We start from the raw sequence: 24,108 nt of genomic DNA on the forward strand, positions 1-24,108 counted from the left end.
GAATGGATGAGAGGCTGGGATATAGATGTGGACAAAGAGTTGACTTCCCAATGTATATTATTATCCTTTAGTTTACTACAAGGTTTTGGCTAATTACATTAAAAAGTAGAGATAGACATTTAAAAGACCGAGGATAGTTTATGTGCAAGTTAAGCTGGAGTGTAATTCATTTATTTTGATTCTGTCTGAAATATCATGATACCTAAACTAATTTTGCTAATATACTTGCCCAAAGGTATAGACATCATTAGTATTTCGTACCAATCAAAAGTGCAGCATGCATGGATTGACTCAAGTGTTTAGCCAGTATATCAGATTGTTAAGCATCCTTGACCTCCCTTTGGGATGAACTGTGCTATGCAAATGTCAGATGTATTTATCATCAGCAGACGTGCAATTATACTAAGTGCTGTGAAAGTGCAGTTTCAAGATGAGGAATCAAACTGAAAGGAAACAGAAAGATAAAATCTTGGATTCTAGTTTCAAAGAATCGTTGTTTTGGATAAGTAGGTGAGTATCAAAGGAGGGGATAACATGGCCATGCCAATATTTCATTAGCCCCAAATTTCACTCGCAATTTCATCATGGAGGGGGTACATTCTACAGAAGAGGAGGCCAGTAACACTTCTCTCAGGATTGGGCAAGTGGCCTGCCTGGGAGGAAGGCTTCCTGGCCATTGAAGACTTGAATGCATGTCCTCATCGAAGATCTCATGCCAAGTCTCACAACATTGCAAGTCTCACAAGATTTGCCCAGGATCTCTGAGGGATTATATATAGCTCTGCTGACTTCCTGGACAGCCATTTTCAGTGAACCTTCCTCATGACCCAGCCACTCTCCCTATGTTTTTCCAGTGGTCCCTTGGAATTCCTCATGCTTGTGGGTGGGGGGGTGGGGAGAAATTTTCTGTGTTATTGTATCATGAGTTGGGTGTTTTTTGTTTGTTTGTTTTGGTTGGTTGGTTTTGCCTTTTCATCCACTTCATTGCAGCATCATGAGTTCTATCTGCATTGGACAACCTTATTTTTACTTGTTTCTCTGATTTACTATGAAGCTGTTGGGGGTTGCTTTGTAACAACCGTCAGGTACGGAGAGAAGGGGAGAGAACACTCTGCTAGATTGTGCCAAATGCTATACATATTTGGAAAGGGGAAGCCATGTGGGCTTGGGTCAACTGATTACTTGGCACAAAATACTAACAACATGAAACAAAGGGCACATCTTTGAGTTGGGGCACCTGCAGTTTGGCACACCTCTATTGGACTGTTCTGACAGCTCCTCAGATATGCAAATCTCAGCAAGCATTAGCTGCCATTTACCAGGCATCCTAATAGCTTCCTGCATTGCTTAGACAGACATTGCTCTATGTAACTTAGAACATCATATTCTCCCTTTTTCTTCCTCTGGTTGAGAAATATTATGGTTTATTCTCCCCTTTTCTTCCTCTGGTTGAGAAGTATTTTGGTTTATGAATAATATACTGTTTAATAAAGTTGTGATCATCCACATTTATCCCATAATTTCACTGCACAGCTTCTCTGTGTTGGTGCAATATCCTAGCTCAAGAAGTAGTCAAAATGTTGAAAAAGTATATTACTGTTATTACTGTGCGGGTATTCTAAGCATTTCTGTACAATACCTGCATGAGCAACATAATTCTGTTTTTGACTTTTAAAGCCCTGCATGGGCCAGCCCCTCCTTATTTATCAAACCTTCTTCCTCCTCACCTTCCCTCTCGGGCCCTCCATTATGGTAGTCAAGGTCTGCTGTCTCAGCCTAGGATTTTCATTGCTCCGTCCCGGATTCGTCCCTTTTCACTTGCTGTTCCTCACTCTTGGAACCTCCTTCCCCCAAGAACACGGTTCATCATTTCTTTAACCAGTTTCAAAACTGAGCTGAAGACACCATCCTGTTCAGAGAAGCGTTCCCAGGCATTGCATAACTATTATTTGCTATTTGATGTTTTTAATTTGTTGCCTGATTTACTTTATTGAACCCTTTCCTGTATTGTTATGTATTATTTATATGTATTATGCTATTATTTCTTAGATTGTACGCCATGGGCCAGTTTACTTTATCTATTTTATTGTTTGTATGTACAGCGCTTTGTAAATCTACACCGCTATATAATAATAATAATAATAATAATAATCAGTGTATCTTAGTTTTCCTGTAGGTTCAAGAGATGGAGTATTAGGATGTTTTCCAAATTAACATTATATTTTTTTTATGGGAGTTCAACACTATTCAGCTAAACACAATAGCAATAAACTGAATGTATTAGTAGAGGGAATGCACATATCCTGTCCTGCTCTGTTGTTGCACCCCTCATGCAGACAGTGACATTCTAAAGAGGAATTCAAATACATGGTTATGTTAGTCTGGAAATTCAGTATTCAAAGGATCTAGCAGCACCTTTGAGACTAAGGAGGAGTTTATCACATGGAGTTTATCCCTCGCAGAAACGGGATTCAAATCGGGATTGTTTTCAGATGAAGTCGGGGGCACTGAGCATTAATCCGACATTAAGCCGCACAGAAATATGACAAAATCAGCCACTTTTTAGTTTCAAGATTGGATGGAAACAATCCCGCAGGTTTTTTCCGGGATTTAAATCCTGTTTCTGCACAGGATTTGGGCACATAGCCTCCCGTGTGATAAACTCCTAAGAAAAAGTAAGAAGCTGGTAGCATGAGCTTTTGTAGACTTGAGCCTGCTTCCAATGATACTAATTTCTTTCTTTCAGATAGCCTCAAAGGTGCTACTAGATTTCTTCTCAGTCTAAAGAAGAAAGAGCCTTCTCAATGTGCAGAGAGCACTCAAATGTAATGGGGGCTCTATTCTTCAGACTGCCACATTCCATGGAGGCATAGAAGGCTACCACAGGCCCTTTCTCATATTCCCTGGGAATAGGGATATACACACATTAAGTCCATGTTGCTGTGTGTGCATGGCATGATCTTAAACTTTCACACTCAGTGTGTGTGTTTGTGTGCATGCCTTCCTGACACCTGTTGACATATGAATTTCATAGAGTTTGCTTAGACAAGAAATACTCAGAAGTGGTTTTGCCAGTCCCTTCCTCTGAAATATGCCTACACCACCTGATATACATTGGTGGCTTCCATCCAAGTACAAACCAGGACTGACCTTGCTTAGCTTCCAACATCACACTCCATAGGGCTTTGTAACTGCATTCTCCTCCCTCCCTCTCCCACATTTTTACATGTCAATTACACAAGAGCAATTTTGTTTCACTTGACTGGAACATTGAGAATTACTCACCTTACATTTGAAGGGCTTGACATCTGAGTGCACAATCATATGGGCTTTCAGAGTCTGTTTTTGAACAAAGCTCTTGAAGCACAGATGGCATTGGTAGGCTCTGATATTTGTGTGAATTAAAACATGTCTTTTCATATTGGCAAGTAGTGTGAACTCCCGACCACAGATCCCACACTTGTGCTCTTTCACACCCTTAGAAAACATAATAGAAAGGTAACTAGTACAGCTATCACAATAGTTTCTTTTCAACAGAAATAGTAAATTTCTACTTCCTCACTCTAGTGGAAATTACTATCTTATTCATCTCATACAAACTGAAAAGCAATGGGACCTGGTGGTTTTCATGTCAATGGGGCACTGAATCTTCTCCAAGGACCCTTTCAACACTTCAAAATTATAGTGCTATGATTCCACTTTAACTGCCACAACATCCTAGGGAATCCTGAGAATTGCAGTTTAGGGAGGGCTGTTTAGAATCTTTAAGATGTAACCATGGCTGTTAAAGTTGACTAATTGTGCTATAATTGTGTGGTGTGAAAGGGATCATACTTTCAGTTCAGATTTTGAAGGGACTTTCAAAGGTGCTAACCCTACCTTGGAGATAGTTTTCAGTATCTAGTGTAACTCACATTAAAACCCAGAGTTTCAGTGCATGAAAGGGATATTTTTGCTTAACTGGGTTTATAACTTCCTGATAAAGGGGTTGATAGGTCTGAAAAGGTGCTACAATAAAGGCAAGACAAGTCTCTAAAATCCTATACAGGTTTATTCTGAAATAAAGTCATCTTTCCATGTTTGCAGCTTTGAGTTTTGCAGATTTGATTAATATATTTTCTCTAGGAATCTCTGGGTCCCCCAGTGTGACTCTATGGTCAATGTCCATCAGAAGTTGTGCTGGAGGACCTAGAGCTTCCTAGAGAGAGCACTACTCAAGTCTTCTGTAGATCCTCCAACACATTTCTATGGTCAAGCTCTGGCAGATGTTGGCCACAGATGTGCTGGAGGAGGTAGAGATTCCTAGAAAGGTATACTTGTGGGTTTTTTTCAATTTCATGGGTATCCTGTACCCCTTACCCCAACAAATGTGGAAAGATCCCACTGTAAGCCCCATTGTATCCAACTAAGCATACTGCTTAGTAAGAGTGGGTAGGATGGCAGCCCTACAGTACAATCCTCTGCATGCCTGTTCGGAAGTTAAGTCCCATCAAATTCAGGGTACACAAGTAAAACAAAGTTAGGAATCATGTATCCTCTCCCAGTGAGATGGTACTGCAACTTCTAGTAGCCCTAGCACCAAAACCAATGTTAAGAAATGCTTGGAGCCACAGTTCCACAACACTTGGAGGACCACACATTTCCCATCTATGGGAAAACGACTGCAGTTTCAGTGCCTGTTGGACTTAATTTACAAGTGCCTCACCCAAATAAAATATACAGGGGTAGCCATGTTTGCCATGCAGTAAAATACAACAAAAACTAAAATACACAACAAAGTGGTATCTTTATTGGTCAACCAAAATGCAGACAATACATCATGCAAGCTTTCATAGCTTTACTGGCTTGTTCATCTGACAAAGCCAGTGAAGCTTCAAAAGCTTGTGTGATGTATTTTCTCTATTTTGGTTGGCTAATTAAGGTATTGGTTTTTTTGGTTTTTTTATGGATTGTGGATTTTGTTGCATTTGACCCCAAATAGTTTCTGTACTCTGCAATTTGGTAATCCACAGTACTGACCTACCTTATGAGTCAAAGAGTGCTGCTTGAGGTGATGGGGTTGTACAAACTCCATGCCACATTCGGAACAGATGTACGGGCGGATGTCCTTGTGCTTCATCATGTGATTCTGCAGCTGGCTTGGGTACTGGAATGCTTTATCACACTCTGTGCAGTTGTACTGTATGGGCCCTCGGTGACTGGTCAGGTGTCTTTTGAGCTGAGCCAGGGTTGGAAAGTCAAGGCCACACTCAATGCAAATATTCTCCCGACCATTCTCATGCTTGGACTCGTGGGCTTTCAATTCACTGGGATAGGCAAACCCTCTCCCGCAGATCCTACAGCTGTAAGGCTTGACATCACTGTGCTGCATCATGTGTCGTTTCAGGTGGCTTGTTTGGGTAAATGCCTTGTAACACACTTGGCACTTGTGGGGCCTGGTGCCCTGGTGAGTCAGCATATGGGTATGCAAGTGGCTCAACTGCTTGAAAAGCTTGCCACACCGGGAGCAAGCGTGTGGCTTGATGCCACTGTGGCCCAAAATGTGAGTCACCAAGTTGTACTTGGATGTGTAAGACTTGTCACACATTGGACACTGCCAGCGTTTTTGTTCCCCTCCTACATCAACATAATAGCTGTCATCGATCTGGATGTTCACGTCCACCCTTTCTACCTTCTGCTTATTTTCCACATGTTCTCCTAGGTCAGCCCTCTGGAAGAGTGGCTCTGGAGGCCTTCTGGGTGGGATGGGGCTTCTAAAATGAAAATTGGGGGGCATAATAAAAGGAAGCATTAGGGCTGGGTGAACATTGGGATAGTATGGATAGGGAGTATGCAGAAATGTGGGTGGTCCAGGCCATAGGACACTGGGTTTAATCACTTCTTCCTTTATAGGCTGGGCCCCAAAATGTTCCAAAGTTCTGTAGTACTGAAAGCCAATGTTGCACAGGTCAATCATGTGGGCATTGTATTTTGGCTGTGGGTGGTGTTGCTGGAACATTAAAGGGAGGCCAGGAGAACCTCTGGCTGTATTGTGTTCAGATCTCAGCAATGGGGATGTGGGATCTCCTGGAGAGATGGCAGAAGGCATTTTTGTGGGCATGCTCTTACGTTTACGCGACCCCCCTTCTAAAGTCCCCTGGAAATTCTGTAGCTCTAAGGGAGGAGGACTGTATCCACACTGGGTACGTTGAGTTCTGAATTCTTCATTGACAGGTGATGCGACATCTGACTTCACCAGAGGGTCCAAGCAATGGGAGAAAGAAAAGTTCTGTATGTCGTCCATATTACCATGAGTGTCTTCTTTCTTCATTGCATCTACTTCCCCTTGCATCGACTCTCTTCCTTCAAATAAACATGAACAATGTTTAAAGCCCTCTTCTCTCTGTTTGCCATGTCTTAAAGCAAGGATACGGGAACCAGATGTTTTGGTATACAATTCCTATCAGTCTCCCTATGGTCAATGGTTATGAATTTTGTAATCCAAAAACTCATTTTGCAAGCTGCCTCCAGGACCCTTGTTTTAGAAGTCTCCCGCCTAACTCAAGCAGCTTTTAGTGGAATCTGCTCACAGTTTTGCCTGTTGATGCTGATTGGAATGGCTTTTAATAATAATAATAATAATAATAATAATAATAATAATAATACAGTGCGCCCGCGCCATACATGGGCACGCCATACACGGTCTTGAGCATACACGCTCAAGCCGCGGGGAGCGCGCGGGGCGGAAGGGGTGGCGTGTCCCATTCAATTGAATGGGGGCGCACGCCCATGGTGCCCCGCGCGCCGCCGCGCCGCCATGCACAAGCCCCATTGTTTCCAATGGGGCTTGAGCATAGGCGGAATTCGCCTTACATGGTGGGATCTGGAACGGATCCCTCGCGTAAGGCGAGGGTCGACTGTAATAATAATAATTTGTATTTCCCGCCTCTCCCTATGGATCAAATAGTGGATGAGATGCAGAGAATGAGGTGCAGAGAATGGTCCCAGTTGCCAGAACAAAGAAGTGGACAGTTTATTCAAGTAAAAGGGAGGTGCTGAAGCTGTGCTCTGAAGGCTTCTTTGGTGGCAGCTGAGTGACCAAACACATTTCAGCAGCCTCACAAAATGGCTTGATGCATATTGGCTACTCCTCTCTTATCAATGGGCAAATCTCCATGTGAAGGCATGCACATGCACAATCTCAGTGTCTAGGTGCTCAGAAGGTTGAAAATATAGCCGCTACATGCAGTGTATTAGCAGTGCATGTGTACTGCTTCCTTGGGTTCTATGGGGCCACTTATAAAGGAATATTGCAAACACAATTACAAAGGGTACTTATACAGTTTCCAAAGTTCTATGCACCCCACAAAGCACCAAGGAACAATTTTCTTGAAGAAATCATGCTGATCAGCAGTTACTGTAACCAACCTCAAAGCCCAAATCAAAGCGACAAAGGCTTAAGTCTTACCCCTAACAAATACTGCTCCTCTCTTCTTCAGATTTTACTCTTTGTATGGTGTTTCCAACCTTCTGCCAACCAGCCAATATAGTGACATACTGGTCAAACCTGTAAACTTTGCACTAGCTGGCCTCCAAGGAAAAGTTAGTTGACAATGCTCATGCAAGAAGCAGAAGGTATTCTGGAAAACTTCTGTTCTCCTTGAACACCCTATAGTTTGGTGACAAGACCTCATAATTGCAAGCAGAAGGAACCAGATTTGATTTCTGGCATTTCCAGCTAAGGCTTGGAAAGAATCCTGTCTAAAACCTTGGAGACATGTTGCCAGTCAGTGTGCTAGATGAGCCAGAGGTCTGTCTCAATATAAGGCAGCTTCCTATGTTACTGTATTCTGATTTCACATGCCCACTGTGTGGTGTGGGGACTAGAAATTCAACAACAAGAACTCGTGCTGAAACAATAACACTAGGCATCTAAACTGAGGACATCTGGATGTAGCCTTCAAAGTCTAGCTTTGGCTGTAGCCTGCCAGTGATTCAAATCAAGTCCAGAATCTGCATTAGCTATCTGGCCTAAAGTACACCATCCCCTGAATAAATGTGCATTTAGTATAAGAATCAATAGTGCAACATTTGTACTTACATTAATTCATCTCCTTTGTGCCAAATATGCTATAAGTGCTTTTGCATGGGCTCCAGAAGGCACTTGTGTCTAAAGAATAAACAGAGAAGAAGCATAACATAAATTGTGTTATGCCTGTGATTGATTATATAATATGTGTGTATATGTTTGAACAAAAATGAAATGACACTAATTTTAAAACCAAGGTTCTGTCATTATTTTATGGTGCTAAGTCAGAAGCAGCAACACAATTGTCTTGGCTATTACTATTGTTGTAAAGTCATTTTCAACTTATGATCCTATCCCAAGGCTTTCTTGGCAAGATTTGTTCAGAGGAGGATTGGCAGTGCTTTCCTCTGAGGCTGAGAGAGAGTGTCTTGCCAGTGCCACACAGTGAGTTTCCAACCCTGGGTTCCCAGTGTCCTTGTTCAACACTCAAATACTATATTGCATTGGCTCTCATTTCATATATAGATATATATCCAATTGCCAGTCCCAATTAGAGTAGATCTATTGACTCAGTTACCGAATGGTAAATTAACACTTGGGTAAATGCCATTGGTTCTGAGGTTAACTACGTGGGACTACAAGTTAGCTTTAAGCCACAGATTGCTATTTTACCTTTGTTGTGTTTTTCTTTTCTATTGTGTCATAAAAAAGAAAAAAAGAAATCTGTGGCTATTTTATGCTGCTTTGAGCACACAAAGAATATGCAGTGCCTGCCACTAAATCCATCTGACAAAGTGTAAGTTTTTATTAACTTTGTCAATAGGGTTGCCAGGTAAAATGAGAGACAGGGCTCTTGACCCTTTAATGGTTGCATCAAAGAAGGAATTTCAGAATGTTTGACTTGTGTGACCAGCAAAACCTGGTGAAATTTCCTCTTTTACATAATCATTAATGATTATGTTTATGTGTCAGAAGCAATAACACAATCATTTTGGCTATTACAGTACTATTTTGCACTATTTGCTGTTTGGCATTTTATCTAGTTGTTGATGTAAAGTCATTTTCAACTTATGATGACCATATCACAAGGTTTTCTTGGCAAGATTTGTTCAGAGGAAGATTGCTATTGCCTTCCTCTGGTGTTGAGAGGGAGCCCTTCTCTTCTTTCATCAAGGGACCCAACTTACCAATAACACAGGCTGGGTGATTTTTTAAAAATCCACAAGACAATCAGGGGTTCGTCCAATCTACCTGGAGCTCTTTAGTTTCAAAGAACATTTTATCTACAAGATCACGCTCATCATAACAAATTAAAAATAACTTTAAAGAATGATTGCTTTTGTTCTAGTATTTCCATTTGTGTCTCTGACTTTATGTTCAAGGTTAGCTATGTTGGCTATAAGATAAAACAACCTCCTTACCCATCCAGTGGTGATACCTTTATTAGGCCATCCTAAATATGCAAACTACATCACTCTAGTTTTCAAAGCTTCACAGAATACAGTCCTCCCTTCCCTTATGCGGGGGAAACATTCCGGACAACCATTACCACCCCCCGTGTAAGGGGGAAATCATGTATGCTTGTGCCCCATTGAAAATAAGGGGGTGCGGGCACACTCGCCATTGATAAAATTCTCCTGTGGCTTCAGCATATGCTGTAAGCTGTGTAAGTGAAACCCACATATACTGTACTTCATCAGGCAATATGGTAAAGTAGTACATAGGGAAAAGAAAGTGACAGTGTTGTGGTCACATGTCTACATTTCGGATGTTACAAGGAAGCACATGTAAATGACAAGCTACCCCCTCCCCTGTCATAAGATGAGTGACAACAACGGCAATAAAACAGAGGCAGTTCTAGACTTCCAAATGGGGACTAATGGTGGGCTGACATACCTTCTCAAGCTCTATGACAGGGATATCTTGGGTGGCAAAATAAGTCAGCTAGGAGGCAAGCTAATCTTTCTCCAGGCAAGGAGTGAACATGAGATTACTCACACATGTTCCAAAATGCTACTTCTCACAAGGAGACTGAGGAATTTATAACAGTTTGAAAAAAGTTGAGCAGCAAGGAGTTCTTGGGATAACAGACATATATAGTTTCATACACTGAAAGCTGCTTGCCAGAAGAGGCAATGGTGTGCATGCCTGTGGCGCATGCGCTGCACCGGTATTTCTCTTATGTAGGGGTGGGAGGGGGTGAGGGTGGTCCGGAACAGATCCCCCACATAAGGAAAGGGCACACTGTACACATATTGATATAGAGGGTTTCAAAAATTAATAATTAAAATTGGAACTTTTCCCTTTTGGGATGATGGATTTATAGTTAGAAAAGAGCCATGGAAGTATACTATACAACAGCAAAGTTGTTATATGTGAAAAGATGGAAGAATTCAACACTACTCACTGTGGAGGAATGGCTATGGAAGCTAACAAAATTAGTAGAAATTGACAGATGGTTTGATCGGATTAGAGAATGGTTGTTTGTGACTCAGCTGAACCCTCTTATGGACTTTTTGTGAAACAAAGAAAAGGAATTATTAATTGTTTTGACGAGTAGAGAGAATCAGTTATTGAAAGAAGATAATAGTTGTATTTTATAGATAGTGAGGTATGAATAACTATATGCATATACAGCCACCCTTCTTTTTCATTTTTTCTTCTATTTTTCTTCTTTTAATTTCTGTAATTTCTAATGTACTTTAAAAATTCTTAATAAAAATGTTGAGGGGGTGGGAACAGAGGGAGTTTGGATTCCCCATTTGAAGCTAGAAAGCACTCCTTAGTTGAAAGCACTCCTCATCTCAAGTTAACCTTATACCTGAGAACACAGAGACTTTCCCAAGAGACAGTATGCATTATTCCATCAGAGGGGCCTGTGGCTTCAGACTGGATATTCCAATCCAGTTCTCTGGCAGGAGCTGCTTTGTAATTTCAAATGGAGAAGCAAAAGTTTATTGCCTGTTTTGTGGCCTTGGTTCCCTCCCAGCTTATGGCTGAGGTGAAGGGGATTCACTTTTCATCTACATATACTTCCTGTAACATCCAAAATGTTGACACTGTGGACCACAATACTGTTCCTTTCATTCCTATATATGCTATTTTATCATCTTTGCCTGATGCAGAAGCCTGCAAAGCTTTGAAATCTATTGTCATGTATTCTGTACCTTTTGACTGGTGCAATAAAGGTATAATAAATGGGATATTGGCATTTTATGATCTTCCTTTGTTCTGTAATGGTTAAATCTCATTAAGAAGAGGAGGAAGAAGAGGGGGAGGGGAGGAGCAGGTGAAATCCAAATCATTCTGATCAACATTATAATTGATAGCAGCATACCTCACTGAATCCTGTCTGCCTCCTAATGTGTGGAGAACTATCAGAGTTAACAGCACTAGCTGTTACTGGCCTTGATATTGGGAGAATAGGCTTAAATAACTACTTTGGTAGAACTTGGTCAAGTTACCTTTGGACTAGGGTTTCCATAATCTAGTTACTAGTGGACATGCAAATCGGTAGATCTTGGGAATTAACGTCTAAAAATAAAAATTTCAAGCTATGGAGAAAGCCCAGTAGGATGACTATCTTAACCAGCCACTTGTTTCCAGGTTTGGCTTCCAAAAATCCTTGAAGCAAGTCAGGATGGAGGAGAATTCAGTTTACCAGCTTTAACAACATCAGACACTAATTTGTAGCAGCTTCCTTGGATTAAAATGGAAAGCATAGCTATGCCTGGGTTTTGTCAGCATAGTCAATAAAATGAATCCTCCCACTTTGGATAGACAGGCATAGGGCAACCATAACTGTTCATAATATTCCCATTGTAACTGCACCATAGATTTTTTTTATAAATGCATTCTAAAAGAGCTAATCTTTCATTTTCATTTTTTTCCTCCACACACTGGCCTTCCTTTCTCATTGCAATGTATGATTTATTGCAAGTATTTTCAGTGAGGTGTGAAATACGACCCTAAAATCTTTTTAGTCACAGCTAATTCAGATCAATTAACCATGGCAGATAGGCTTTTTCATTTCTTATATAGGGCCATAATTTCCCCAATCCTCCAGCCAAGACACATTTTTTTTAAAAAAGGTATTCCTTTGTTAACAAGGTAGGTTTTAATGATAAACTGCATTTTTTTGTTAACAGCAATTTCACACCTATGTCCTTTTAAGAATTGTTGGGTGAATTCCCTATTTGCTTGTTAGTTCTGAATATGTATATGTGTGTTAATTAGTTCTAAATCTTCGGCCGTTTCTGTCCCTGGATTGAAGGCAGAGAGAGATAGGGAAAGGTGCCAAGTAGCCTGCTCCAGAGGATCACTTTGGACTATTTGCATGCAGTGGTGTCATTAACGATGATGTTACCTGGTGTGGCAAGGGCATGCATGCACCCCTCCTGTTCCTTTGGTCCTGGGCTTTTTCCCTGTAGAAAAAGTCTGAGAACAGAGCAGCCGACAAAGGCGCATGCGTGCCCCTCCTGCACTGAAAGGGAAGGAGGGCTCAACCAGGTGTCACCCCACCTCTGGGTGTCTCCTGAAGCAGTCCATACACCCTGCACCTCTTCAATGATGCCACTGCTTGTAAAGTGAACACAGAGAGAGAAAGTGCTAAAGTCAGCTTGGCACCTTCTCCCCATCCCCAGCTCACTTTGCAAGCAGTACGCACTTTGCAAGCAAGGTTGTTGTTTCTACACTTGCAAATTACACAGACAAGTTCCATTAATTCAAGGAGGGGGTCTGCTCTTTCCATTTTCCTTAAAACCATGCACATGTGTGTGAGTGGTCCTGAGTAAGCCTCAGAAACAAGAAGACCTGATGTAAAAATGGACCCCTTCTCAAATTAATGGAACTTCACCACAATTTGCAAGCTTCGAAAGAGCAAAAAATAAAAAATCAAGATGTCAAAAAGTGGGGTCTTCCTATGCTTTTTATATCTTTTCATGTGCTTTTATCTCTACATGTTTCAGTTTCTGTAATTTGTCTCCAATCCTAGTTTTGAGGAAGAGGTGAAAAATAAATTAATAGATGATGATAGCTTTGTTCATGGCTTCTGTTTGTTTCTCCTTCAGGGCAAAGATTCAATTGTCCAATTGTCACAAGAAAGTTTTTGGTCTTCTTTGGCACACACGCACTATATATAATGCATATAAATGTAATAATGCAGGAAGGACTAATGCATATATATGTAGTAATATTACTACATATATATGCACTAGTCCTTCCTCCTGCATATGAAATGAGTTCTCCTTCAGCATATGTAACAGAAGGAATATTCTCAGAGACAGTTCTAAACCCAGTTCTGGCCTTTGGTAGACAGATTTGTTGCTTTCACACATCAACACTGACCACTGTAAAAATCTGAAAAACCTGTTTCAACTCACTCGGACCTTTGAAAATTTAGGACAAGGGACCTGATTTGGATCTTTGCATCCTATTACATTCCATCCCACTCCCACAACTGTCTAAATATATTTTATACCTGAGCCCTTACTATCATTCATTACTGCATCCGAAGATGTAGTTTATATCCATAAAAAATCATGCAAAAATCAAAACCTGTTAGTCTTGAAGATGCTGCCACATTTCTTTTTTTTCTTTATCTACCCTTTCCTTCTTCCTTTCTTTGATATTGTTATCAAACTATATCCTTTTTGACTTTGTCTAATTTGTTGTAAATGTTTTATGTGACCCTCTATGAAAATGGTTTAACAGAACTTTTAAGCTTCCTGAAAGTATTGGGCACTACCACACCAATTTTCTCCAACTTCTTTTTAAGAAATCCCCTCACTGTACAAAATTTCCCTGTTCTAAAAATAGATGTGACAATTCTGGGCTTTCTAGGCAATTTTAGAAATGCACACACATACACACACATACATTTTGAAACTGCTATAGTGTTGTTATTTTTTTCAAAATCTGCCAACACAGCTCTAGCCAGATCCTGGACATGTCAGTGTGGATAATTTCAGAGAGAGGCAGAAAAATAGCTCTGTATATTACACAATAATTTAGAACAGGAGTGAGCAAAGTATAGCCTGTGGCCCCAAGGCTGTTTTTGTGGCCCCAGGGATTGTAAAAAGCCTTCCAAATGGAGTGCATTTCCATCGTGTTTAGAGGCTCCCTGTCCCAACCCTGTGGTCAAAAAACATTTTGCAAAACTTTTTGGCCCCAGATGCCCCCTATCCACAATGGGTTATGGGGGGGGGGGGATTTAGGGTCTAAGGAAAATTCTCTTTTGAAACAGGAAATGAATATGAAGTGACTTTTTCCCACTTCCTATTATTTTTAAAATGCCTCTACTGATCCTAAAATGTCCTTGGAAAGCCCAAAAATATGAAGAAAATGCCCTCATTCCCCCCCAGAGAGCATTTGGGGGTTAAAAAAAAACTTTAGGAGAAGATGCGTTGGAGGGGATACAGCTCTCCAAGATTTCTTGGGGGACTAATTTCGCCACTTAGCCTTCCATAGTCACTCATCCCAATCTAGAACCGGAATATAAGTAACTGCTTTGAGCTTTACACAATGCCACATATAGCTTATAGCAATACTGCAATTAATCTCTACATCACAGAGTCAAATCCCCACACATCAAATCCATTAGTAATAGTTCTAAAGTGCAAGGCATTGGAAGCTGGGCCAACCCCAAACATTTTATTGTCTGAGGCAGGGTAAACAATGGCGTCCAAGCCCAGAAGCCTAAGAGAACCCAACTGCATGCAAATGGGTCTTTGGACACCTTTGAGACTTGCTGATTTTCCAGATCAACATGGCTATCTTTGAATTTTAGGACCCATTTGTCTTGTGTCCAAAGGCCCCTGTTGACTGTGCTCCCTTCAGCTGAAGGCAGCCTGGTAGCTTAAGGGCAACAGAGCTGACTGTGTGTCACCCAGATCTCGACTTTCTGACATCTTGCTGCCACTCTCCATGCCCAGTATCTTGCTGCCCTTTTGTGACACTCAAAGTCTGATACCCAAGGGAGACCATCTCACTCTGTGCCTTGATAAAGCCAGCAGATTCCTGTCAATGTACAAGAATCCTTATATTGGTGCTAAAATATGTTACACATATAATTAGAAAGCCAGATCTACTTTGACTATGCTGATGAGACGATAAAGGAATTGAATATTCTGCAAATGGGAGATGTCCAGGATGCAGATACTGTGGGATACTTAAATTTTCAGTTTCTGTTTTCCTCAGAGGAAAGTACCAGATTTTTTTTTTTTTTGGGGGGGGGGGGTGGTTTCCTGCACATGCCTTTTGAGAAATAAGAAAAGACTTGAAACGCTCCAGTCAAAGAAGACTGGAGGGTAGGCAAAGTGTGTGTGTGTGCGCACACGTGTGCATTCACAAATATAATTACAAATGTCATAAGGTTTTCTTAGACCAGGAATTCTCAGAGGTGGTTTGCTAATTTCTTCCTCTGAAATATAGTCCACAGCGTCTTGTATTCATTGGCAGTCTTCCATCCATGTACTAACCAGAACTGATCTTATGTAACTTCCAAGATCAGACCGAAGGGCAAAATCTTTAGGGTATTTAGGCCATAGGCAAAGCTTACCCTCTAACTATTTCAATTTGGCAGGGATAGCCTCAGTTAATACTATGTTGTCCCACTTTTTCATCTGCTTTTAAAATGTCCAAGTTTCTTCCTCCTCCTCCTCCCATTTCCTTCCCTTTGTCTTCAGCCTAATTCAGTTTTTGCAAGACTCAGTTTTTGCACTCAGTTAAACTCAGTGGGAAGAAAGGAAAGGATGGAATCTTCCCCTTCCCAGTAAACTCAGGCAAAAGCTATTTGATAAAGCCAATTTTTCACTTTGGTGTTCTTCCTTATTAATACCATTTGCCCTCTTGACCACACTGTGAAGATTATTGCACTGGGGTTAAAACGTTCCCCAGTGCATTCTAACAGGGGCGAGCACAGAGCGTGACGGGAACCCGATGGGGCCCAGAACGCTAGTTTACTGCACAGCAGAACGCCACCGCCAAGCGTCCCCATCGGGTTCCCATCGGGTTCCCATTGGGTTCCCATCGGGTTCCAGGGGACGCCATTTCTGGGCATGCTTTGAAACCGTCCCCAGAAATGGCGTCCCCTAGAATCCGATGGGAACCCAATGGGAATGTTCGACGGCAGCAGCAGTGGTGTTCTGCCATGCAGTAAACTAGTGTTCTGGGCCCCATCGGGTTCCTGTCACGCTCTGTGCTCGCCCCCGTTAGAACGCACTGGGGAACGTTTTAACCCCAGTGCGATAATCTTCTGTGGTGTTGCTTGGCCACATGGTTCCAGTTTTCATCTGTGTAATGTTGGAAGGTATGGCGAAGTGCAGCCTGTGGGCCACACAAAGTCCCCCAGGAGTGTATTTGTGTTTTTCAGGTTTTAAACTTTTTGTCAGATACACACACACACACACACACAAATGTTCCCAAATGACCTCTAGTGGATGTGGGGGCAATTTCACCATGTTTCCTGTCCCCTTGAGGTTATCTTAGGCCCAGGAGACACCTTTTTTTAAAAAACAAAAAAAAGCAAATAAAATAAAATAAAAGTCACAACACCAAGAAGTGTTCTGGACTTATGAGTCATTTCCTGTTACAAAAAAAAGCAACTGGCAATTTTAAAGATTTTTTAAATTGTGAGGGTGCAGCAGCAGCTATCCAAGATCTTCTGGGGGCTGGCCAATCTCTGACGATCACCCACCCCTGGCAGAACCAAAGATCAGTAGTCCAATACAGTTGGTTGGTTGGTTGGTTGGAATGAATTTGTATTAACTGCTAGGGATCATGAGACAAATACAAGACAGGTGCCAGTGGTTGGGGATTCTGTGGGAGTTTTATTTTACTTTTAAAATCTTTACATGGCTTGTTAAATTTTGCAAATCAATCAATCAAGCAATCAATTCGTTTATTCTTATAAAGAATGTAAAAGATCCATGTCAGACCAAACCAAATGGCTACCGAATTCAACATTGTGTTTTCACTCTTGCCAGCAATAGCATTAGCATTAGCATTAGCCATAGCATGTGCATTTCTATACAACTTAATAGTGAACTCAGCACTCTCTAAGGGTTTACAATCTGTAAGCCAATTGCCCCCAACAAACTGAGTACTCATTTTATCAGTCTACAAAAGAATGGAAGGCTGAGTCAACCAAGTGCCATGCAAATTTGTGTGTGTGTGTGTGTGTGTAACAACAACAACAACAACAACAACAACAACCTTAGAGTCCTGGAATCGAACTCACAACCTTGTGACTGCTGTATTGGCATGTAACCAGTGTACCACCAGGGCTTCCTTGCCAGCTCATATCCTCCAACATTTCACAGATGAAAACATGGACTCATGTGGCCAAGCAACATCAGAGTGTGGTCAAGAGGGCAAACATTATTAATGAAAAAGTACACATATATGTAGGAGAAGCTGGAACAGTTTGATTCTGCCTGAATCTACTGGGAAGGGCAAAATTTTAAAAATCCTCTTTCTCCTGCTGAGTTAATTCCATTGTAAACTATTTTTGTATTTTGAACTCAGTTTGCACTAATGGATATGCTGTAAGCTGAGAACAAAGGTGGAAAGTGGGAGGAGAAGAAGGAGACATTTTAAAAGCATATGAAAATGTGGGTGAACAGATTAATTGGGACTGTCCCTGTCAAACTGGGACAGTTGGAGGGTGTGCCAACTAGATATCTTATAAGGAGCATATGTTTTCTAACTGTTTTCTAACAACTGATAACTAAAGCATATTGTTTCAGATACTGGATGTAATATACAGATATGACTAATATGAACAGGAATGGGTTAGATATCAGTGTATATCACCTATCTTGATTGCAGGAGGAAAAAAGAGATTCTATCACATTGATTGTTGGTCTTTCTAAACATTGATGATCTTCTCCTAGCATGTCCTTATTTGTCATCCTTTAGAGAAAGGAAGATCCATTTTCTACTTTGCCTCTGTACACAATGTTCTCATTTATAAGTATGGGAAGTAGGTGTTAAATGTTAAAAATGCTGCCAAATGCAACAGCAATAGCAAAGGAAGACGTGCTTCCTGTACTTTGAATAGCTGTGTAGGAGAAGGATAGCTTTGATTACTCTCTTTTACAAGATCCTACTCCAAAATTCCTTTGATTGTGCTCTTGTTTAATTTATAGGCGTTCTCCTTGGTTCCTAGCTATGTTATACTGCACAAGCCAGGAATTTATCTTCTATATTTGTTGACAATGTGGTGACTTGGAAAGTGTGGGATGCAGCAATTGTGTATCAATCATTATTGTTGTTGCTGTGTGCCTTCAAGTAATTTCTGACTTATGGTAACCCTAATGCAACTCTATCACAAGGTTTTCTAAGACAGAGCATGTGTGACTTGCCCAAGGTCATCCAGTGGGTTTCCATGGCTGAGTGGGGATTCAAACTCTGGTCTCCAGAGTCATAGTCCAACACTCAGATATCATACCATGCTGGCCTGTATCTGTCATATTTAATTCTCCACAGTTCAACAACTCTCAAGTTTTTGTTCTCTCTGCCTTTTTGTTACCAATTTTATTCTATCCTTCCCATGAAAATAAAGGTAATACATACTAATAGGAAGAAAGATCTAACTTATCAGATGAACTTTCATAGAAGGGGCTTATATTTGCAATGAAAAGTTGACTGTCACTAGATCATGTACCTCCAGGAACTGGGGAATATTCAGTTGTTCCAGAAATGTAGCTGTTTGCCTCAATCATCTGCCTTTTCACATTACACAATAGTACTTTAACTGCCATGGCAATGTCCTGGGACCCTGGAATTTGCTGTTTGAGAGTTTAGAATTTTCATCCAGAAAGCTCTAGTTCCTCACCAGACTACAAATCCCAGGATTACACAGAATGCTGCACAGAATAATGGAATCATACTGCTATAACTGTATACTACTAGAAACAAACTACACTCTTTTGTCCTCCAGATAAGTTAGCTGCAATTCTCATAATCAACATCTGACACAGTGATTGTAGGTTAGGTTTTCATGCAGTAATAAATTATCTATAGATTGTAGTCAACACATATAGGGAAGGCCGGTGTACAGAAACATTACAAGAAGTTTTAAAATAAGTGTTAAGGACTGTAGACACCTGTGTAGAATGTATCTTTCATAAAAGACACCAACTTGGGAAGACATATCCCAATTTGCTGTTAGCAATTTAAGTGTTTAAACAGGTGGATTTAACTTTAAAGATGTAATTATACTCAACTGAGTTATTTCTCCCTACAAATTAAATCTCAGATTAAAAGTTGTAGATAGCCTATAAAGTTATTTTTAGTTATTTATCTAAATTGTTTTGGTTCCTTCCAATATTAGGCAAGTAAGCTTCCAGGTGTTCAATAAGAGTGTTCCCTCTTCTTATTCCTCATGTTCCTCCATTCCTTTCATCTTTTCAAATCTGCTTCAGAATGTCTCCCAAACCTCTTTAGCAAATTATCAGTCACATAATGGACTGCATGCTCTCCAACTGTCCTAAGTTGGCCAGGAAAACCCCTGGAGATTATCGCATGGATTTTTATCCTGTTGTTTTCCCAATGGGTTAAATATGTGTTTAATTTTAAAGATGGGTCTTACCACAGTCACATGTCTACAGTCCATCTGCATATCCCATGGCTTTTCAAGCATGAGAAAATCCTGTGCTTGAAAAGCCACAGGACAAGCCCAGGTTACATACGAGCTGCAGACGTGAGAACGTGCATTGTTCCTGTTGGGAAAATGACAGGATAAAAGCTCATGTGTTAATCTCCCCAGTTAATCTTCTGTCATCCCACTTTTTCAGATGCTCTTAAAATGTCCCAGTATTACACTTCTCTTCCCTCTTTTGCTCTTTATCTTCAGTTTACTTTAGTTGCTGCAAAGTGAGTTCAAAGTACAATTGCAATTTGCAGCTAGTTAACTTAGGAGATGAGACAGGAGCAGAGGTGGTAGAAACATGCCCTTTTCTGTAGGATCAGGCAAAAGCAAACTGTTGCAGACTCTCCTAATTTGTGTGTTCTTCCTCAGTTACTTTGCCATCTTGACACACTCTGATGTTGCTTGTGTCCTAATTGTCCTAATTTTTTAATTGTGTGAAAAAGTTAAAATAAAAATAAATTGAAATAAAATTTTAAAACCTGAAAGGCATGCTGGGTGGACACAGGGCAAGGAGGTGGGGTTAAAGGGGAGTCAGGGAGAATGCACAATGGCAGCGGCAGCCCCAGTTGCACAACTACAAAGATGTTTAATAATGGCTACTCAGAACCCAGTACGTTTACTTTTCTTAAAACGATATGATTACTGTAAGAATGGGATTTATGTGGTAATGTCCATTGTCAAATGTTACCAAATCCTGAGATGTCAAATTTAAATACAGTATATGGAATGACTGCCAACATATCTGTTGAATATCTATACAACGAGACAATATCTGGCAGAATATTCATCACCATACTCAGTATGGTTCTGAGCAGATATTTTTTTACAAAGTTATTACAGTTGTATATTAAAGAAAGTGAAAACGGTGCTAGATCTTTGGGTATAAAATAGGAATGTTATTAACCCCAGCACTTAATGATCAGTAACAATTATACTGAATTTTTCATTTAATTTAATCTTATCATGCAGTAGTTTGAGACCGCTAAATGTTTGGTACTTCATTTCTGCAAAGATGCAGCCAAGAATTACATGATGTGTAACTGGGCTTTCTGGAAGATCGCTTTGCCTTTAGGAATTCAGTTTTAATCTATGAATTAAAGAGACTCGGTGCAGTGTCTAAGTAAAACGGAATCTGGTTTAGGCTGGCTGCAAAAGAAAACAGGGACCCTATTTCTTTTTCTACTTTCAGTGTTTACTATAGGGATTTATATTTCATTCTTTTCACAAAACTACCAAAACACTTCAGGATCTGTTGAGGACTGCAGAGATTCTTAAGAGAAAAATAGTGCTGATAAATACCAAATAATGTTAACAACAGAGATTTATGGTATGATGAACTCCAGAGAACAAATTGCTCTGTCATCTGTCTGACATCTATTTGGCTATAATATTGCCTGTTGATCTTCCTTCATCTGTGCCAAATGTGCCCCACTTTGTCAATCTTGTTTGAAAAATTTGGTTTCCATATCATACTGCTTGACCTCCTCTGGACATATTCCATTTTGGTAATATCTTACTTGCCATTGTTGAAAAATGGCAGCTCTGCAAACGCTTTGATGACAGGCGAGGAACAAGACACCTCAATGACGATTAAATCACAGGAGGTAAGCACAATTGGCTATCACACAAGTCTGCTTTGGGAATGATTTAGCCACGTTTTAGCTACGGTAAGCCTCCGTGTGATAATTGCCATAGACTCAGAACATTAGCATGATGGAGGTTTTTGAGCAGAGTTGGGATGTCCACCTATTAGAGATATTGCAGGAGTGGATTTCTTGTCTGACAGGAAGTTCAGCTGGATGACCCTTGGGGGTCTCCTACAATCCTATGATTCTATAATCTTAATCTGGGACATGTAGCAACAACTAGGAACCAGTAAACAGTTTTTTAATCATCAAAATTCTGTTATGTTGAAATGTTAGCATTAATCTGGCCTTGCCTGGCAGATTATTTCTAAATACTGGCCAATATCTGTATTCACTTTTCAAACTGACCTTCCAGGAAAATGCACTATTAATTATATCACATGTCCAATAATGTATATGCATACTTGTTGTTGTTGTTGTTGTTGTTACATAGTTTCAAGTCGTTTCTGATTTATGGTGACCATAAAGTGAACCTATCATGGGGTTTTCTTGGAAAAATCAGTTCAGTGGAAGTTTGCCATTGCCTTTCTCTGAGGCTGAGAGAATGCTTAATGTGCCATGCTTAATGACTTGACCAGGGATTGTCTTGTAATGATACATTATAATTTCACCCTTGCAGCATCACCAACACCAGAAGCATCTGCCCCTTGTGATGTCAAAGTGATTGCTCAGCTTTTGGTGCTGAAATCTTGGCATAGTCTTGACCTGAGAATCCTTTGTGGGAGGCTGCTAGAAGCTAGTTTTGGTTCCTCCCATGCAAAGCAAAGCTGGAACAAGGTATTTGGGAGGACTGTAACATCCAGAATTGTAGTCTAAGTGATGAGGCAGTCACTGAGGTAATCCTCAAAACAAAATAAAGAAGAAAAACAAAATCCTGGAAACCTGATTTAACCAAAGCCAACATTCCTTATACAACCTTTCATACATCCCAGAGGAGGACTGCATACAATTAAAGCTTTAAAAGTTAAAATTTGGATTACTCTCCCATAATATACCAGTCAACATGGCTAGCACTTCTGCATGGCCAAAACTTAACAAAAATTAACATCTCCAAACTGTTATTAGCCCTGCACTCCACATTCAGGCTCCTTAAAAGACTTTTGCACACTTCATGCTAACATATGCAGACAGGATTAACTCAAGATTTTTTGCTACTAAAGGCAAAAAGCAAGATTTTGCCTTTTGGCTAACCTCCTCTACTCCTCGTGCACAAGGAGTACACAACATCAACATCAACATCATCAACAACAACAACACCATCAATGTACATGGTCTTGTACAAAAATATAACAACAGAGCAGTGGAACAGACATCCCTGTCCAAGGTCTACAATCTTTTTTTAAAGGAATACAGAGGATTGAAGGGACTGTTCAAAATAAATAAATAAATAAGGTCCAAATACATGCAATCTGAATATGCAAAACTGTAAAGGTAAAATATTGGAGAGCCAGCATGGTGTAGTGAATGCTAAAACTAACTCTCTGGGAGACCAGAGTTGTAATCCCCCAAGGCCATGGAAGCCCACGGAGCAAGTCACACTTTCTCAGAATCCTAAAAGGAACACTCCTCTGACCAAATCTGGCCAAGAACTCTCTCTCACCATGGTAGATTTGCCTTAGGCCATAAGTGAACAGCAATTTGAAGACACACAGCAGCAGCTACAGCAATGGTAACATTGAACTGGAATTCCACAAAGGCTTTAGAAAGAAAAAACTGTTCTTTTTTTAAAGCAGCAACTGAAGGATATTTGGTGTACACATATAAAATCCTGCTTGAAATTCATGCTCAGGGAGCAAAAGATCTAGTAAAAGAGCTGGGAGAAGCATCTGGATGAATGCTCTCATCTTTGGTGTGCTAGCTAAATTCATGTATTAAACCTATAGAATTCATCTATTAAACCTATAGCTTTGTAATATAAATTCCAAGTCTTTAAACACTGACTGCACATAGCCAGCCAACATAACATTGTTAGGGTACCTTCATAGCAGCTTATTTTGCATTGCTTTTACAGTTGTACATGATTAATGGTGCTGGCACTGGAATCTCAGCTGTTCATGCTCATCATGATTTTGCAGGAGATGAAAGCAGGAAGTAGACAGCAACAAAGTTATCCCCTTGCTGTGTCAGAAGTCTGCATGGAAAGGCTGATGTCTCAGTTCTTTGTGGGAAATTACCTTCAGGTACTGATTCAGGCTACAGAATATAACTTCTTGCTAGCAAGAATAATTTCCTATCTTCATTTATTCCCTGTCCATATTACTGAAGTGGAGCTGAAGATCTGACAACCATTTTAAGGGCTGGCATAGAACACATAATAGAAGTCAACACGTGATTCATATTGACTTGAGCAGGTTGGTAGTCATGTCCTGGATCTACATGCAGAGAAACAAAGCACTCATAGAAGGCAATACAATTCAACGAGCATTCACCATTTTATAGACGGGCTTTTGTACTGCTTGCATCAAGGAAGACAACCTCCCACACAAACCTAATACATGAGCAAAAATCTTCTATAATTGCTGCAGCAGTTTCTGGGCCAAGCTAAAACATAATCAACACTTGCTTTTGTAAACATTTTTACCCAGGGCAAAAACTAGTGCACCCATCCATGATTGGGGGAAGGAGGAGTTGTGAGTGGAGCCAAAAATATTCCCACAAAAGTCATTTCAACTGAAGGAATAGTGCTTGCACTTTGATTTATGATTCTGTCATACGTGATAGAACTGATTTCATGATAACCATATAGAGACAAGACAGAGAGAAGATCAAAGCACTCCCCTTACTCTAAACTGTCTTCATGA

The 24,108-nt window shown here is 40.4% G+C and overlaps 1 protein-coding gene across 1 annotated transcript in view; it reads right to left on the reverse strand.

The window, feature by feature from the left end:
• ZNF366 (zinc finger protein 366) overlaps positions 1 to 24,108 on the reverse strand; it is a 37,591-nt gene that overhangs the window by 9,619 nt on the left and 3,864 nt on the right. Inside the window, exons 2-4 of the mRNA XM_089512738.1 lie at positions 8,081 to 8,149; positions 5,024 to 6,342; positions 3,286 to 3,477 (exon numbers count right to left, since the gene is read on the reverse strand). Coding sequence (XP_089368864.1) covers positions 3,286 to 3,477; positions 5,024 to 6,331 — 1,500 coding nt within the window. The 5' untranslated portion in view covers positions 6,332 to 6,342; positions 8,081 to 8,149. The remainder of the gene's footprint in view (positions 1 to 3,285; positions 3,478 to 5,023; positions 6,343 to 8,080; positions 8,150 to 24,108) is intronic.

The sequence above is a fragment of the Sceloporus occidentalis genome, unplaced genomic scaffold (genome assembly GCF_023333645.1).
Source record: "Sceloporus occidentalis isolate IW3139 unplaced genomic scaffold, rSceOcc1.0.p SCAF_1, whole genome shotgun sequence".
Classification (NCBI taxonomy): Eukaryota; Metazoa; Chordata; class Lepidosauria; order Squamata; family Phrynosomatidae; genus Sceloporus; species Sceloporus occidentalis.